The sequence below is a fragment of the Mus musculus genome, chromosome 12, assembly GCF_000001635.26.
Source record: "Mus musculus strain C57BL/6J chromosome 12, GRCm38.p6 C57BL/6J".
In the NCBI taxonomy this organism is placed as follows: domain Eukaryota; kingdom Metazoa; phylum Chordata; class Mammalia; order Rodentia; family Muridae; genus Mus; species Mus musculus.
In genome coordinates, this window is record NC_000078.6 from 16,933,338 (window position 1) to 16,952,752 (window position 19,415).

A 19,415-nucleotide genomic window follows, 5' to 3' on the forward strand; every position below is an offset into this window, starting at 1 on the left:
AAAGACAATTCTAGATGTCATGTAACTGTGAATCCCTTTCTGCTTAGTTTTTAAAATTAGTATGATACCTTTATCCTGGCATTCTGGCACCTCTTGAAATGTCAGCATTCATGGGGCTGGAGAGATGGCCTAGCAGGTAAAGTTGAGGATGCCAGAGTGCTTGCCACCACTCTTGCTGGTTCATAACTTCATCTCCAGCTCTAGTGGATCTGATGCTCTCTTCTGGCCTCTGCAGGCACTGCAGTCATGCCCACTCCTACACACACACACACACACACACACACACACACACACACACACGATTCTTAGCTGTCCATTCTCACTTTGTGCTTTTTTTCCCTATGTGCCTTTTACTCCTAGTTTTTTTTTTAAAAAAAACTATGCCTCTCAGTGCTCGTTTTAAAGGAAAATTTCAGAAATTAAAAGTTTCTCTTGTTTTAACATTCTGTCTGAGTGAAATTTCTTCTCCATATCTTAATTATTGTTATTTTATTTGTAATATTACATCTTACCTTGTAGTTTATGTGTTGATATTTTGATTTCTTTACACTATATATTTTTTTTAAACAAGAACTGTATCTTTCAAAGTATTTGACCCTCTTACCAGTAATTGATAATCTTCATCCAAAAGATTCATCCATACCCCAGGATACTGTCTTCTTCAATAAAGAACATAGCTTAAACGAGTATCTGGAGAAGCAGAGAGAAAAGAGCAGTCTTTCCCATATAGCCACTGTCAGTTCATTCCTGCACTGCATGTATGCATATGCATATGTGGTTCTCTAATACTGTACACGTGAACTCAGTTGTTGTTTTTTTTTTTTAATGTAAAGCTGGATCTTACTCTTTATAAGGTTCTTTCTGAGCTGTAAAAATTACTCCCTCCTTCTGATGTTTTCATAGTCCTTGTATCTGCTATTCAGTCTTGGCTGCCATAACAGAAAGCATGAGGACATTGTATTACTTGCATCTTTGGTGGAGGCTTCATTAACATCAGACATTACTCCAGGTTAGTCTAATATACAAATTGAATTTTCTTATAAAAATATAATTTTATTAGTAAAAAATAAATTTGAAAGCCTCAAATGACATGTCTTAGAAAGAATGATTATAAAGTTATCAACAGAGTTCCAAGAATATCCTAAGCATGTTTGTAAGCTTCATTTAGAAATATGACATCTGTTTAAGTCAGTCTGTCAGTCTGTCTGTCTGTATGTCTTACAAAGAAGTACATTTTACTGTAGAAAGTATGTGGTGTGGAGAAAAGAGAAGTTGCTTAAATTCCATCAGCTAGGGTATAACCATGATTAATGTTTTGTATCTTCCCCCCTTTTTAAGGGGAGGGTGTTTTTTTCCTCCTGCACACGTATTACTCAATTGGATGATGGTTTGTAGTCAGTGTATTTTTAAATTTAAAAACAAGGAATTTGACAATCTTTTTTTTTTTTTTATAACCAATAGAACTGATAAGAGAAGTGTTTTGTTTTTGGTCCTCTAAGTACGAAGACTAGTAACAGGGACACATGCATAACTTCATATTAGAATGAACCTTATTCTGTTCGTGGTGGAGTTAGGTAATTTTTATTGACTGTATTCTGTATGCTAAATTTATAGTCATTAGTTCTTATTTTGTCTTTGCGTTGTAATTTAGAGGAATTAAGTAAATTTGTCACCTAGTTCATAAATATCTCTGCTTTTGCCCAGGTTTGTTTACATCTGAATCCATGTTTTTAAACATTGCTGTTCAGTGTGATAATTAATAGCTACTGTGTCTGACTGTTTGTTCATGTATTTGTCCATCTATATTGAATAGAGGAGAAGGAGCTGGAGAATAAAGGGGAGTCTACAGAGATGCTGAGGGAGCTTATGATAGAATAACTCAGAGACATCCTCAGAGGAAGATGAGTGGAAATCAGCTTTCCTAAAGTAGCAGCACTTTATTAATACTACTTTGTCACATCACTGCTAATGAATTTTAAAGGTATGGTGTAGACATTTGGCATGAATAAGTCTAATGTCTGTGAGTTATATCAGAGATGAGAAGTAGTGATTCCTACCTTGTGCTGTGAGCCAGTAATTGTCCTAGCCCAGCGTTTAAATGAAATTCAGCCTTTTAGCCAAAATATTCTTAATGTGTTCAAAGTCTTATAGATACTGCATAGAAAGAGTAGCAGTCTGTTGAATTGACTGGTTCATCATTGTGCCCCCCACTGGGCAGTTCCACAGTGAAAGCATGTTTCCCTTGAAAGCAGCTTAGGAAGCAGGCTGCAAACAGCACATCTGTGAGATTGTCTAGAGCACAGGGAACTATAGACTGGAGAGTAACTGCACCACCAGTGAAGACAGTAAACATTTTCTCATTCAGAAGTCCTCTTAGGACTTAGGGCTACAGTGTATACTTTTTATTTGACTGTCTTATTTCCAATAGTTAATAGATAACTTTTAGCCTCAGGTCTTAGCTCCACTATACAGCAAAATTATCAGAGTTTTGTATGTCATGGTCTAAGTATAAATAATGAAAATAATAACAGAAATTAATTGACTCTTAATGCTCTGTGGATATTTTTTCTAATGAAGTTAGAGAGCATACAAAATTCAATTTGTTTTTAGAGTAAATTAAGGCTTGAAGGATGGTGTAAATATACATAGGGAGTGTGTTAACAACTTCTAAAAATTTGTTCATAGCTTTTTGATGATTATTTACTTTGAGTTAATCTGGTTATTGAACACAAGTCAATTAGAAAGCTAGTATGCTTGCTGTGGTATAGTTTTCTACCTTTACAATTGTCATCCTTTAATCCTTGACTTCTGCTCTGTGTTCTCATATTTTTTTCTGGTGCATAAATACATTTTTACTGTTATATTAACTTCATGTCACTATGGAGATCTAGTAGGGATTGATTGCTGTTATTGCCTAGTAACAACTCAGAAGAGGAATACAAGCTACAGCTCTTGTTACCACATAGTTACCTCTTGGACTTACCATTTTCATTGTAATGTTACACCATTTCAAAATACTTCAGATTTCAAAACATTTTAAAAGGAGAAATGATGTGAGAATGTTTACTGACACAGAGGGTTAACTTTTCCATCAGAAAATAGAGATTCATAGTTTTTCTTTCTCTAAGTCTGTTAGTTTTTGATTCATGAATTTTCAAGTTCATTTATTAAAGGTGCAAACATTTAGAATTGTGTGCCCCTCTGTTCTCTCCCCCTTAAGTATGGGACTTGTTATGTGTGAATTTCGGGCTGGCCTGGAACCCCCCAAAAAATCAGCTGTTCTGCCTCTTAGGTCTTTCATTCAGATAAAGACTGTCTGCTCGAAGTTTGTTTTATTATATACATTTATTCCTATTGTAACATTTTATCCTTACTGTTTTCCATGGCAAATATGTTTGCTTTTCCTTTAATCTTCAACCTGTCTGGTTTATATCTAAACCATGTAAGTTTATGTCTTGCTTGTTAGTTGTTTGATAATTCATTAATGGGTATATTTACTCTATTATATTCACATATATCTTAGCTTAAAATTATCTTGGATGGCCCTAGTTTGATCACATTCATTTATTCAAATTTATTTATGCTCAGATTCACTAAATTTTTCACACACACCCTCACCCCCTGATTCAAGACAGGGCTTCTCTAGAGAGTGTAGCCCTGGTTGTCCTGGAACCCACTCTGTAGACCAGGCTGGCCTCAAACTCACAGATCTGCCTGCTCTGCCTCCTGAATGCGGGGATTAAAGGGATGTACCACCGCTATCTCACTTTTTAATCACTGTTCTTGTTTAGCCCTTCTAAAGTTTTCATATGTTACTATATTTTTTTTAGTTATAGAATTTCTAATTGATTTCTATTATTTCCATTTTATTTAAACACATTTCTAAGAGCTATTTTCACTTATGTCTTTTATACTTATTTGTAAGAAAAATTTAAAGCTAGACCTAACATTTTCTTTTGACTTCTTTTTTCTTATTTATAACTCATGTTTTCCTTTTATCTCTTTAGTAAGTTTTAAATTATTTGCTAGATCTTGTAGCTATGGAGTAGAGAGTTTGAGCTTATTAATCTCTTTGAAGAATGTTAGTTTTCATTCTGATAGTCTGTTCAGTGACTTACTGGTTGGCCATCCTTGATTTGTGGAGGCTCGGTTTTATACTTTGTCAGAATAGGTGTATGGAAAGAGCAAGGTATTCCTATCGAGTCCTTTCACCTTGATGTGACTCAGCGTCTAGCTAAACTGCTCCCTTTTGATGTTTAGATTTACTGTTAGGTTTTGTTAGGTACCAGTGGAGTGGGGCTTACTTAGATCAGTGATTTGTGACCATTTCATAGGGGTCACACATCAAGATATTCTGCATTTCAAATATTTACATTAACAGTAGCAAAATTATAGTTATAAAATAGCAAATTTCCTGGACGTGCAGCTGATACATATTAGAGGAGGAACTATGTTCTAGAGCAGTGGTCCTCAACCTTCCTAATGCTGTGATGTGACCCTTTAATAGTTCTTCAGGTTGTGATGATACTCAACCGTAAAATTATTTTGTCATTGATCTTGTCACTGGGGGATTAATAGAGGTCAAAATAGGCATGACTTTTTTTTTTTTTTTCTTGAGTTTGCGGTACCCTCTGGGGAACCAGCAATAAGTAACAAACATCCAAAAAATTACAGGTTGAAGGAAGAAAGCAAATGAAGTTGAAGTTGTAAGGAAATGATGAGATTCTTTATGGTTTTAAGAAAGTATTTCTTACTTGGCCCCAGCAAAGTTCTTAATTTGATTGGGTAGACAGAGGGAGCTTCTTTGGGGAGTTTCACATTTCAGTGAGTGGAAAAGAAGCCATGTCCTTGGATGAGAAGTGGTCAGGGACTGATAGGTTTTTCTAATGAAAATATGTAAAGAGGAAAGGTTCATTCTTATATTAAAGGGACTAAAAGAAGATAATTGTGCTTAAAGTATGAACAAGAACAAAAGGACAAGGTTTAAATTGGGAAGGTGGCTTTGGGCTAGTCAGGACTCTAGGCATTGTGGTTAAGAACTTCATCTTTTCTTAGCTTCTTCCTCCAACCCTGAGACCAAATGCTGCTGACCTTTCCAGAGAGAGAGAGAGAGAGAGAGAGAGAGAGAGAGAGAGAGAGAGAGAGAGAGAGAGAGAGAGAGAACCTCAGGTGGGCTGGGATATTGGGCTGGCATGAAATCTGGCTATGTTTGAGGTGGGTGATGCTAACTTCAAGTTTAGAGATGTAGAAGTAGTATACACTATGGATGCAGAGTGCATTTCAGTCTCAGCTTGCTACCTTTATAGTCCCCAGGCAGATTGAATTCTCTGTGCCTTATTATATTTGCCATTCTGACAGGTAGATAAGATACCTCACTGGGACTAAAGCAAAGATTAAGGTAAAATATCCAAACACAGTAGTGTGTCTGGCACATACTATGTAATATGCACAAATCTTCATTGGATTAAATTCTGGTGCTGACAGATAGGACATACGTTGTTCTTTAAAAGATATAAGATCAGTAAGTGAAATGGAGCAAGAACAAGGAAGAGTGAATGAGTTAGGGACATGCTGGCAGGAGAGGGAGATAGTGGCTTGATCAGAGTAGGTGGTCATGAGAAGGCAGTATTTGAACTGGGATCTGAAGGAGTCAGGAACTGAACTCAGGGAAAAGAGCTTTCCACAGAGGAACAGCACATGCAAAAGAGACAAGCTGAGGACCAGAATTGGTTGGTTTGTATGGTTCATTAGACTGAGTGGATATAGAAGAGTACAACCAGTTGAGATTTTGCTAGCAAGTGGAGTAAAAGATGTTGGACCTGGTTGGCAGCATTGGGAATAGCTAGATATGGCTGGATTAGAAACAAGTTAAAGGTATGTTTCTCTGACAAAGGAATTCTTAACCTTGAACAGCTTGAGTGATGGAACAGCCATTTACCAACTAACTGTAGGAAATAGATACACATTCAAGAATAAAGTTTGGATGTTTCAGTTTTGTATACGTTACCAGTTGTTATTTATTATTATACAGTATGTGTTAGCTGTTATAACTTAGACTCTATATTTCTTCTTTGTGATACTTTGGTATATTCTGGGAAATAAATATGGTTGTAAGAGCTGTAGAGATGGCGCAGCTCTTAAGAGCTCTAACTGTTCTTCCAGAGGTCCTGAGTTCAATTCCCAGCAACCACATGGTGGCTCACAACCATCTGTAAAGGGATCTGATGCCCTCTTCTGGTGTGTCTGAAGAGAGTGACAGTGTAGTTACATACATTAAATAAATAAATAAATAAATAAATAAATCTTTTTAAAAAATAGATCCTATTCTTACTTAAGCACAATAGGAATTGATCAAGTAACTATATTGTTAGTTGTGTGTGTGTGTGTTTTTTTTCTTTTCTATCTTTTAAACAGATACTTAGGAACAAAGGAGAATGAATTAATTAAATCAGGTTATCTCTTACAAACTAACCTAGTAGATTATTAATGTTCATAGAGTGAGCGACATGCACCCCACACATACAACACATATAACACTGATGTTTCAGACAAAAAGAGATGTTTTCCCCCGTAGTAAACATTTCTTGAAAATTGCCTGCTAAATATAGTATCTTATTGTTTTAAAGCATGGTTAGCTTAAAGAGTCTGAGGGAAAATGGTCATTACCAAGGCTTTTAGAATGCAGTTTCTCATTTGCTGTGGACATGACCATAAAGAAAAATTCCCATGAGGGTTTTCATATGCTACTTGACTAGCAGTTAACCTGTTGGGAACATGTGGGGGGGGGGGAGAATCTGAGGGGATTTATTTAGCTGAAATGTGATAGTTGCTTATTTGACTTTAATTAAAAGGTATATTTCCTGAAATTTGGGCCCTTACATATGTTCTCCCTGGTAAGTGTCATACTTCTGCTCTGGAGGCTCACCTGGAAACAGGGTATTACATGCATCTACTTGGCTAAGGGTCAGTTTGTTTTGCAGCTAGTTGTTAACAGCATTGCAGCACCATCATTCTCCTTATGCAATTAAAGTATTCATTTTTGTTTGTTTTTTTATAAATCCTCAGGTTCGTCATAAGGCATCACAGAAGGTTTATGCAATGAAGCTTCTTAGTAAATTTGAAATGATAAAAAGATCAGATTCTGCTTTTTTCTGGGAAGAAAGAGATATTATGGCCTTTGCCAACAGTCCCTGGGTAGTTCAGGTAAGCATAATAACTTTTTGTGTTAAGGTGCCTATTCAGAAGACTGTTTTGTGTGCTTTGTTCACATAGTAAAAAGTGTAATTATTTTTTACTAGACCTGATTCAGTATGCTTGTTTAGTGTTTCTTGGTGGAATAGCTATATAGACATGGCATATAAAAACTATTACTTGAAACTCTTTCTTAATCATTTTATATATAGATTTTACATGATCAGCCACTATGCCACTCTGAATTCATCCTGTCATTAGATTGATTTGTACATACTGAGGTTAGTTAGACCTCATGTGACATTCTCAGCCTGTCTTAAATGGGAGAAAAGTTTTCCATAGTAAGCATCTTGAAAATTCTACAGTCCTTTATATATTTTCTATAGTATATATTGTTAGTGTTTCCTAATTCTGTTTCATAATATTGTTTCTTTTTCTATTATATATACCACCAGCTTTGCTTTTTTACATGGTATTTAACTCCAATATCTAATGTTTTTGATGTTTTTGAGCAAGGAAGATGAGTAAGATTAACCATGTACCAGTGTGTGCTCTAAAGTGCTTAAATGAGCTGGAGTTTCATACCTTGCTTGAAAGAGTCAGTGTGGAAATTTTTTTTTTTTTTTAAGGTCACATAGATGGCTGTGCCATTTAAAAAGTACTGCTTTTAAAAAGTGGTGTTGAGCTGGGCAGTGGTGGTGCACACCTTTAATCCCAGCACTCGGGAGGCAGAGGCAGGCGTATTTCTGAGTTTGAGGCCAGCCTGGTCTACAGAGTGAGTTTCAGGACAGCCAGGGCTATACAGAGAAACCCTGTCTCAAAAAACCAAAAAAAACAAAACAAAACAAAACAAAACAAAACAAAAAACTGTGATGTTGAGGGGGACTGTAGAGATGACAAATCAGTTAAGAGTCAGTCTGCTTTTTAAGGGGACCCATATTTGACCAACCCCTACATAGCGGCTCCTCTGACATTCTGTAACTCCAGTTCCAGGAGATCCAACACCCTTTTTTGGACTCCACAGACACTGGGCACTTACATACATGTAGACAAAACACGTACGTAAAGTTAAAAATGAGATTAAGCCTTAAATCCCTTTTTGCTTTTGTTTGGCTAATCGTAGCGATTGTTTAGAAACTCTGATGTGTACAGTTCACAGTGCTGTATTTTGTGTATATGTGTAATTATGGGCCATGATAATTTGCTTGAATAAAGAGTGATAGTGATGCTGCTGTGGTGGAGATAGCTGTAATCCCAGCGCTTGGGGGACTGCACAGGAGATTCTTTCTAAGTTTGAGTTCTACCCGATCTACATAAGGAAGTTTGTTTCAAAAAGGAGGAAAAAGAAGATAGCACTGACGTGTCCCACTTTTAGCTTTAAATCTCATTCACTTTTTTGTAAGTTAACCATTCCATATATTGTTATCTTTTGATCTTTGATTCTGCTGAATAAATTTTCTACTGAGAAAGAATGGCTCTCTTGATAATTTAAATAGTGTCTGGTTACTGCCATTTCTACTTGCTTGTTTCCAGGGAGGGGCTGAAGGGCCTGTGTTGTTTGGTGGGCTATAGAGATACCTTTTCTTGGGTGTTGTGGTTGTGGTTGTGGGTGTCTTTCTGGGGCAACGTACTGTAGCCTGACAGTGCTGCTTGCTGCTTATCATGAATAAGAGGATAACGAATAGAGAAGAGGATTTAGTTCTTCAAGTGTGGCTACTGATTACTCATTTTTTTTTTCACTGAAATGGGACTTACTTCTTCTGTCTTTTGAATTGGCATCTGTTAGATGTTTCTAAGCTGCTCCTACCTCCAGCTCTCTTCTGTGTAAGGTACGAGCAATACTTTGTTTAGTTTTCAGAGAAATACTGTCTCCTTTGTTCCAATTATAGCTTTTAAAATTTTTTACTTAGTTTCCTACATTGTGTTTCCTGTGAGGGAAACATTCATATATGCACATTTTATTGTATGTCTGGAAAAGTAACCATGTAAATTGTTCTGCTATTTTCCCATTAAACAGGCTTGATCCAGAAGTAAAGGATTTCATAAATTTTAGCTCTATTTTCATGTAAAGTAGTCTGTTTTTTCACTAGTAATAATAGTTTTGGGAGTTTCATTTTGTAAATGGCTTTGTTTTTAGTATGATTTTGTTCTTCCTCCTTTTCCAGCTCTTCTGTGCCTTTCAAGATGACAGGTACCTGTACATGGTGATGGAGTACATGCCAGGCGGAGACCTCGTCAACCTTATGAGTAATTATGATGTACCTGAAAAGTGGGCCAAGTTTTACACTGCTGAAGTAGTGCTTGCACTGGATGCAATACACTCCATGGGCTTAATACACAGAGATGTGAAGCCTGATAACATGCTATTGGATAAACATGGACATCTAAAGTTAGCAGATTTTGGCACATGTATGAAAATGGATGAAGTAAGTAAGCCAACAAAAATGCTGTTCTGTAGAAGTTTATCCATATTTACTGTGTTTGTGTATATGAGAGAGCGAGAGAGCATGTGCATACAGTGCTGTACATGTGGAGGTCAGAAGACAGCTCTGTGGGGTCAGTTTTCTTCAGCTGCTACATATGGGTTCTAGAGATATGCTCAGGTCACCAGGCTGTGCCAAAAATACATTTACCTGCTGAGCCTTCTGGTTAGTCCTAGGTTTTTTGGTGTGTGTAACAAATACAAATCAGGACTCTGCAATTTTGAGTAAAAATGAATTTTGCTTTGACAATGGCATAAGTGTCAAGACAAAACCGTTTGAATACATCCTTTACTATTCATTCATCTAGGTGTAAAATACTTCTATTAGTGGCTTGATGAATAGCATCAGTGCTTAGTTCATTTATCTTCTTGACAGCCATCTGTTACCAATCAAAACTAGTTAGTAATGGTCTAAGTGTATAGAATTGGGCTACAAAATTTAAGTTCAAGTTCAGGAGTACTTTTACCAACATTATTATTTTCGTGGCTTTTTCCTCTTTTTGACAAAGGAGGTGATACAAAATGAAGAAAGAAGTCAGTCACTTTATACCTAACTCTTCTGTATCAGAGTTGGTTCAATAACAGTATCTTCAGACATAACCATGCTACTGATTTGTTTTGATTATGTAATTTTACATTTTGTCCTTTCTTGTCTGTACTGTTAATTCCTGATGAGGCATTGTTGTCTAGAAGATAGCTCGTAAATTGTAAGTAATCTGTGCCTCTAGGAGACTAAATTTCACCTTTGGTATAGTTTTCATAACCTTACAGAATCACCACCACCAACTATAACAACAACAACAACAACAACAACAACAACAACAACGCATGCACAAAAACATTTGGAATGTCCACAGGCATGATTTTTTTTTTAATTACATGGGACTCTTAATTTTCTAGTAATTGTTAGATGAATAATGCTGTTGCAAGTTTTTCTGTCACTATTTACCTTTCCTTTATAATTGTCTCTGTCTACATTAGAGACCGACTAGAGTTCACTGGCCAAATCTAACCTCCGCCTTGGTGGTGTACATCTAAAAAAATGATCTTCATAAGTTTCAGCATTTAAAGAAGAAGATAAATTGATAGAAACTCTGTACCCCTTCAGGTTGTTACAGTCTGGCAGCAATATAGACATCCTTTGATCCTTGAATATAGACATTCAGTGATCTTTACTTTCTCTTACATTATGTCAGAGGCCACAAGATGGTATTGGATTTTCTGGAGATGGTTGTGAGCCATCCATGTATGTGCCTCTGAGAGATCTGTCGGTGCTCTTTAACTGCTGAGCCATCTCACTAGCCCCATGCCATCAGTTTTAATATCTGATGTTTCTTCTTATATTTATTTCTGAAAAATTCTATTTTCCTCAAAAGTGTACGTTTAAAAAATGAAAATGGGCCAGGCGTGGTAGCACACGCCTTTAATCCCAGCACTCAGGAGGCAGAGGCAGAGGCAGGTGGATTTCTGAGTTCGAGGCCAGCCTGGTCTACAAAGTGAGTTCCAGGACAGCCAGAGCTATACAGAGAAACCCTGTCTCGAAAAACCAAAAAAAAAAAAAAAAAAAAAAAAAAGAAGAAGAAGAAAGAAAAAGAAAATGGTAATACTTGCTGTATTTTGTATTTTCAGCTTCGTCCAGTATATTATATAGCTTCAGCCAGTGGGATGATCAGTGTAGGTAAAGGCACTTGCCACCAAGTCCCTTCTTGGGACTCACATGGAGAGAGGACAAAACCAACGCTTGCAAGTTATGCTTGTGTGCCCCTCATCAATGAATCAATCAATCAATAATAGAGATAAAGAAACCTTTGTACTTAGAATAAAAATAATCAGTACCCAAGGGAATAATAACTAAGGGAATCCAGCTAGGCAGGTTTGTGCAGTTAGGGGCAGATGAAAGTGTGAGTTCCATTTAAATTTTTGTTTTCAACATTTGTAAGAGGCATTTTGAATTGTTTATAAGACAAAACACAAGACTTCTGATTGATCCATTTTTAAGTTTTCAGTAAACTCTCTTGGTCTATATTTTGTCAATGACAAATCATCAAATTTATTTAGAAAACATTGAACTTATTACATTTTAAGTGATTTTTTTGGTTGTATGTGTGGCATATGCATGTGTGTGCAGGTATACTTGCCTATGAATGCATGAGCAAAAGCTGGCAGTGGATGTTAAATATCTTCTATCTCCACCATTTCATTTTATTTAGATTGTATGTGCTTGAATATGTACGTGCATGCATGCGTGTGTGTGTGTGTGTGTGTGTGTGTATACCTGTGCACCTCCAGGAGGAACCCAGTGGAGGAGGTCAGATGTCTTCTATCACTTGCTACCTTATTAACTTGAGACAGAGTCTCTCACTGAGCCACAACTAGTCATTTAGATTGGCTGACCAGTGATTCCCCCAGGACCTGCCTCTTCCTTGCCACATCCCCCTGTGCTGAGATTACAAGCATATACAACCATATCTGGCTTTTTATTTGAGTGTTTAGGATTTGAACTCAGGTTCAAATCATATGCTATCATTATGCTTGTACTTCTAGTTACTGAGCCATCTCCCTAGCCATCTGTCTTTTATTTTTAAAGCAAAGTCTCTCACTATACCTGGAGCTCACTTGTTTAGCAAGACTGACTGGCCAGTAAATCTCTGGGCTTTGCCTGTCCCAAACACTGCGTTTTCGCCCTTCAGCCTGGCTTTTTAAATTGGTTGCTAGGAACTGAAATTCAGGTTCTCACTGGTGCACACCAACTACTTTTACCCATCTCTCCAGTCCCCAGTGAAAGTAATTCTGAGTAAACTTTGGAAATGAATGCCTAGTCATTGTGTTTTCCAGCACAAACGCATATGAAGCCTCTTAAAATACGACTCTTGGTGCCGTCATGTGACAGTACCTCATAGCTCTAAAGTTGCTTTGATTTGTCATATAATTCTTTCATAATGTGTTACTTAACTTTATGAAGTTTCCATACATTGGCTCCATATCCCTTAGTTTATTGACTTTCATTTTAATACTACAGAATATTATTATAAACTTGCCTTTTTCCCCTTTACCCCTACTCCAAGAAGCTCTGATTTCTTTGATTAGAAATGGTACTTAGTAGTATCTGTATGATTGCTAGATATGCTCATTGCTCCTAATGTATCATGATTTTCAGGCTCAGTCAATGGATAGAGCTAGGAGGCATGGACTATAACACCCAGTATTCAGCCACATGCCCTGATGCTTACATTTGAGTCTCTGTTTCTGTAGATGATATGTCAAGTGCTACTACTTATCACTGATATATCTGGTTGAAGTCTAACACCATAGGGTCCAGTCTAGTCTTTCTCTTCTCTTCTTGTAATTTCTTTCAAAGGCTAAAAAAAACCCCAAGCAACACCCTCTGGTTTGTATTAGCTAATTATAGCTTTTTTTAAAAAAAGCTTGTTTAACCCTAGTGTATGTTTAAAATTGTTTCATAATTGTTGTCCTCACTACTGTGATAAATAGATTGCTTTTTGATTTGAAGATGTCCTGATAAAATAGCTAGTTTTTCCAAAGCTCCTTGGATTATTTTTTTTCTTGCCTTTCATCGTGGTTATATTACTCATGAAAAAAAAAAGTCCACCTTTCACTTTTTTATATGTGGAGCTTCCTCTGGTTTTATGAGGATTTTTTTCTACCTTTTTTTGTCTCTTCTGGCTTTTAACAGAACTGTAAAGTACAGGGTAGTCGTTGATGGATGGTAATTGTAGGAGCTGAGCACTCCCTTCCTTGTAGTGCAGTATTTGTCTAGACTTCTGAAAACCCTGGGTTCAGTTTCAACACTGTAAAAAAAGAATAAAGTGTGGGTCCTGTCTTTTAATGTCACTATCTTATTCTTCTTGTTGTGTAATAATCCGCAGAACTATTTTTCTGTTACCATCTCATATTCAAATTATGATGACTTCTCTTCTCAATTTGCTGGTATATTTGGAGAAATATACCAAATTAAGGATACATAAAATACTATTTTTGAAATTAGTTTCTCAGTTTAACATGCTTTCTTTATAGCATTTAAACATTTGTACAAATCATGGCCACAAAACACATTGAAGTTTGTTTTCCTCCAGGGAGGCTTTTTGTTGTTGGTTGTGGAAGTAGTGTGTAGTAATGGGGAATGAACCTTGGGCTTTGTACACTAGGCAGACTCGCTTAGCATTGAACTATGTCCCTAGCCCTAATGTCTACCTAGCATGTTAGTATTTCTATAGCTTTCTTGTGAGAAATGTGGTGATGCACCATTAGCAGAGAGAGGAAGTGAAGGGCATTTGGATTAATATAGACAATGTTTACAAGTTAGACAGAACTTGGTAGCTTTACCTTGCTAGAGCGATTTCACTTAGCAGAGAGCACTGTGATGCTTTGTGCACGTGTACTGCATTGCATGCTCGCTCTCTTACTCTCCTCCCTTCCTCTCTCAGGAGGGACGATTCTTATCTTTGCCAAAAGAGACTAGAACTAGGGAGATGGCTCAGCTGTCAAGCATGAGGATCTGAGTTCAGATCTCCTAGTAACTGGTCACTAGCTCAGCCAGTTACTGATCTCCTAGTAAATGGTCACTAGCTCAGCCAGTTACTGATCTCCTAGTAACTGGTCACTAGCTCAGCCAGTTACTGAGCTCACGGTTCATTGAGAGACTGTCTCGGATAATAAGGAGGAGAGTGATAGAGGAAGGCAGCCATCATTGACCTATGGCTTACACACACACACACATGAACATGTACATGTTATACATATACATACACACTCTCTAAGAAGGTACTCACAGAAAGTATCTTACTACCCAAGAAAACAGAACGCAGGTAAAGGTGTTGAATCATTTTGCCAAATATGTTGATAATACAGCTACGTACTAGAAATATGTAAACCTAAGATGCACCAAACCTTTTTGGTCTTTTAGTTTAAATATTTACACTTGATCTTAGCTAAAAGGCTGAGAAGCGATTAGTTTAAATATTTAATACATTTTCTCAGTCTGCTCATGATAAACTGTGAACCAGTTCTTAATACCATATCTAAGCTGAATTGTGTATTGCCATTGTAGACACTTTTGTTTCTTTCCAAAACAGCAAGCTGCTTTCCTCCTAATGATTCTTTCCCTTTCCCCATGTTACATCATTAAGATCTCATTTTGTAGCCCCTTACTTTAGAACGTATGAAATAAACAACAAAAGTTGTCAGTTTCTGTAGGTTTGGGAGCCTACTGCCTTTTCCATTTTCCATGGATGAAAACTCATACCTGGCCTCCCTGATGCAGATATTTCTATGCATTCAGTGGTGTATATAATCCCTGAGTCCTGAAGTAACGTCAGCAGTTGTGTTCTATTGTAAGTGATAGGTGGCACTGTCTGATAATAAGTCAGTTGTCACTGTGTGTTCACCCTCAATGTTTGGCTTTGTTTTTCACTCTGTTGTTTACCCAGACAGGCATGGTGCATTGCGACACAGCAGTTGGAACTCCCGACTACATATCGCCCGAGGTTCTGAAATCACAAGGAGGTGATGGTTACTATGGGCGAGAATGTGATTGGTGGTCTGTAGGTGTTTTCCTTTTTGAGATGTTAGTAGGTAAGTTAATATTTGAACTTGTTTTGTTTTCAAAACCCTTTTCATAGCACTTTATAGTTCAGTCAAGAATTGGAGAATGTGGACTGGAGAGATAGCTCAGCACTTAAGAGCACAGTCTGCTCTTCCAGAGGTCCTAAGTTCAAAACCCAGCAACCACTTGGTGGCTCACAGCCATCTGTAATGAGATCCGATGCCCTCTTCTTGTGTGTCTGAAGACAGCTACAGTGTACTTATATATAATAAATGAGTAAATCTTTAAAAGAAAAAAAAATTGGGGAATTTAAAGAAATTGCCATGTCAAGGGAGGGATTTCTGAATCCCTGAACTAGAATCTGATGTAAACTGGTGACATGGCTTAAGACACTGATTCTCATCCTGTGGGTCTTCTCCTTTTGGTGGGTAGGAGGCAAATGACCCTTTCACAGGGGTTGCCTAAGACCATTGGAAAACACAAGATATTTACATTATGATTCATAACAGTGGCAAAATTATAGTTATGAAGCAGCGACAACAGTAATTTTATGTTTGGGGGTCACCACAACACGAGGAACATTGGGAAGGTTGAGAACCATTGGTGTAAGGGGTAAAGGCATGTGTGGAGCCTGATGATCTGATCTCCAGGACTCCGTTGTGTGTAGAACACATGCACACGTTAGTATATAAATAAATGACGTAGAACAACATCAAAAGAAATAGTATACTGTATGTTGGTAGGAAGTGTTTCTCTAGTAGATCCTTTTCTTATTTTTCATAAGTATTTTCATATAACCCATACTGCCCTCAAACTCGAAATCCCCTGCCTCAGCGTCTTGTTAGCTAGGATTGCATTGATATGTGTCACTACTCACCAGTGTTCTTTTAAAATTAAGGCAGTATTAGAGCAAGAACAAATTCACAGATTTTGTAGCCCTTCACTAATCTTTTAATCTGCTCTCCTGGAACTGAGCTGGAATTATAGGCAGATGTGAGCCCCATGGCCGGGGTGCTGGGAGACAGCTCTGGAAGAGTCAGCCACAAATAAATACCCTTAACTGCCTAGCCCTTGCTCCAGACCCAGTAGTTTATTTATTTTGTCTGCATGTGTCACAAATGTCTATGCTAGGAACTGAATTTTGGCCCTTTGTAAGAGGACTGCATGCCCTTAACTACTAAGCCATGTCGATGGACCCTACGATTTCTTAATAATATTTATAGTAGATATTTTAAATGGTTGAGTAAATATTTAAGTAAATTTTAGTATTTGTTCCAGTAGTTAGATAGAAATAAAACTGTTCTTTGGTTCATGTAATCTTATTATATTGTTGATTTGCAAATTGTATTTTACTTATTGTTTGCATATGTTTTAGGTTTTTTGTTTGTTAAGAAACAGGGTCTCTCTTGATTGGCATGAACTTTAACACATAAATACATATTCCTCATCTCCCTCCTTTTTTTTTTCTTCTTGGTTTTTCTTCTTCTTTTGAAACAGAGTCTTATTATGTAGACCAGGGTGGCCTGGAATTTATACAAGATCTACCTGCCTCTGGCTCTGGAGTCCTGGGATTAAAGGTGTTTACCATCACAGTGAGATGAATCACATAGTTACTTTCAAATAGATTGTTAAGGGTCTCACTATGTAGCTCTGGCTGTCCTGGAACTCACTATGTAGACCAGGCTGGCCTCTAACAGAAATCTGTCTGCCTCTGCTTCCTAAGTGCCAGGACTAAAGGTGTGGGCTACTACACCTGACCCCAAGATATAATATTACATACTATTAGAGAAAAGTCAGAGACAAATTTAATTTTCAAGGGTAGAAAATCATTGGTGTGGTTACATTTTAAATTATTTGCACATGTTTGTTCATTTTAGCTGTTATTCTTGGTATATAGGTCATTTGATGGATTTAAACTTAATATATTTAAATGTTACATGAAAAGCATTTAACTTGAATTCTTTATTCCATTCATTGCTGTCTTTCTTTAAAATTTAGGGGACACTCCATTTTACGCAGATTCACTTGTAGGAACCTACAGCAAAATTATGGATCATAAAAATTCACTGTGTTTTCCTGAAGATACAGAAATTTCTAAACATGCGAAGAATCTCATATGTGCCTTCTTAACAGACAGGTAAATAATACAAAGAGAAACCCTTTCTCTTTTAAAATTGGCAGAAGTGAAAACATGCTTGCTTTGTATGTTTGTGAAATCAACCTTTCTGGTTATCTTAGTTGCGTTTAATTCTGGTTTAGTCCCTGATTCCTTGCCTGTAGGCCTAGTGTTGGATTATCTTACGTCCTAACTATAACCTAATTTCTACCTCAGTCCTTGTATCTATAAAGATGCATATTTAGTAAGTGACTACATTTGAAAGATAAAATTTATGTCACTCACGTTGTACCCTTTTATGTAATAATTCATAATACTCTTGATTGTATAACTTCTAAGAGGACACAGTTTCAGTAGATAAATAGTTGATACTGTTTAAAATTAAAAACTATTTATAATCTTTAAATACATCTTTAATCCCAGCACTCTGAAAGCAGAGGCAGTTAGATCTCTGAGTATGAGGCCAGCCTGGTCTACAGAGTGAGTTTCAGGACAGCCACGCCTACACAGTAAGACTGTCTCACCCCACCCCTCAAAAAAAAGAACTATGTGTTTAATATGGAAGTACTTTCTTCTTTCTCTCTAATTTGCATTTGCGTATGAACAAATCTGTTGTGGAAATTCTATGATCTTAAAAAAAGCCAAATGAATGAGCAAAGGTGTGAAAGCTGCCCTAATTTTATTTTTATTTTTTGGCTTCTATAGTCATTTGTTTAAAAGAACTGTAAATTTTGGTAGTTATATGGTTGATGAATAACAAATGTTGATAAAATCAAATATAACCAAAATGATGTTTGCTGAGGTTAGTGAGAATTTCATTAAAAGAGGGGTACAAGCTGGGAATTCACTAGAGACATATTAGATGACTTCTATTTCCATCTAGTTTTCAGGGATGCTCCTGGTGGTTAAAGAATGAAGTTCTCAATCTTTTTCCTTTTACTCAGAGTGATGATTTTAAAGATTGATTTATTTAATGTGTATGAGCATACTATAGCATCTTCAGACACACCAAAAGAAGGCATTGGATCCCATTACAGATGGTTGTGAGCCACCATGTGGTTCCCGGGAGTTGAACTCAGGATCTGAAAGAGCAGTCAGTGCTCTTTATAGCTGAGCCATCTCTCCAGCCCCAGAATGATAATTTTAATATAAATGGAGAGAGAGCTTCTAGTAATAAATATGAATAGTTTAAACTTAATATATGGGTTCTTTTTTTTTAATTAAGATTGATTGATTGATTGATTGATTTATTATAACACAGTGTTCTGCCTGCATACATGCCTACGTGTGAGAAGAGGGCACCAGATCCCATTACAGATGGTTGAGTCACCATGTGGTTACTGGGAATTGAACTCAGGACCTCTGGAAGAGGACACAGTCCTCTCAACCTCTGAACCATCTCTCCAGCCCATATGGATTTTTTTTAAGTGGAGGAGAGAGATTTTTAATGGTGCTTCTATGAGAGCATTCTGAGTAATGTTTTTCCCAAAGTTCTCATAGTTCTAGGTCAAGGGGTGATGTAATTTGGCATGTGCAGAGGGAGTTTTTTGTACTTTTGATTGGCAGCAGATTGCTAATGAAAGTAGAGTTTGTTTCCCATATAGTTTACTGTGCACTACACATCATTATACCTCTTTAATCTGTCCAAAGATCAGATACTTCAAAAGTGACATAGCTTATTTTTGAGAAATGTTTAAGCTGAAACTTTTAGTAAAAATATTTAAAGTTATAATCCTTGCTTTTGTGAAAATATTAAAAATTAATATTCTTATTTTTCACAATATAATCTTTAACTGCATTATTTAGGGAGGTACGACTTGGAAGAAATGGGGTAGAAGAAATCAAACAGCATCCTTTCTTTAAGAATGATCAATGGAATTGGGATAACATAAGAGAGAGTAAGTCAACCTAAGTGTTTCCATTTCATCACATTTTGGATCAAATTGAATTCCTCTTCAGAAATAGCAGACATGTTTGATGGAGTATGTGATAACTCAGTTTTAAATCTAGAGATTTCCTTTTCCTGTGGCAAAATTTGTAAGTAAATTGATCCTCATTGTTCT

General features: G+C 36.7%; 1 protein-coding gene and 1 non-coding gene across 4 annotated transcripts in view; both read left to right on the forward strand.

Moving 5' to 3' along the window:
* The window catches only part of Rock2 (Rho-associated coiled-coil containing protein kinase 2), a 93,297-nt gene that overhangs the window by 38,360 nt on the left and 35,522 nt on the right, over nt 1–19,415 (forward strand). Inside the window, exons 2-8 of one of the 3 annotated variants that reach the window (XM_006515019.4) lie at nt 904–1,009; nt 1,814–1,981; nt 7,066–7,203; nt 9,357–9,617; nt 15,121–15,265; nt 17,235–17,373; nt 19,159–19,250. In XM_006515019.4, coding sequence (XP_006515082.1) covers nt 7,099–7,203; nt 9,357–9,617; nt 15,121–15,265; nt 17,235–17,373; nt 19,159–19,250 — 742 coding nt within the window. In that variant the 5' untranslated portion in view covers nt 904–1,009; nt 1,814–1,981; nt 7,066–7,098. The remainder of the gene's footprint in view (nt 1–903; nt 1,010–1,813; nt 1,982–7,065; nt 7,204–9,356; nt 9,618–15,120; nt 15,266–17,234; nt 17,374–19,158; nt 19,251–19,415) is intronic. The other 2 variants (XM_006515020.4, NM_009072.2) reach the window with 2 other exon arrangements.
* Gm22303 lies at nt 6,657–6,778 on the forward strand. Its single transcript, XR_003950333.1, has one exon. It is a non-coding gene; the product is annotated as a small nucleolar RNA SNORA32 (small nucleolar RNA).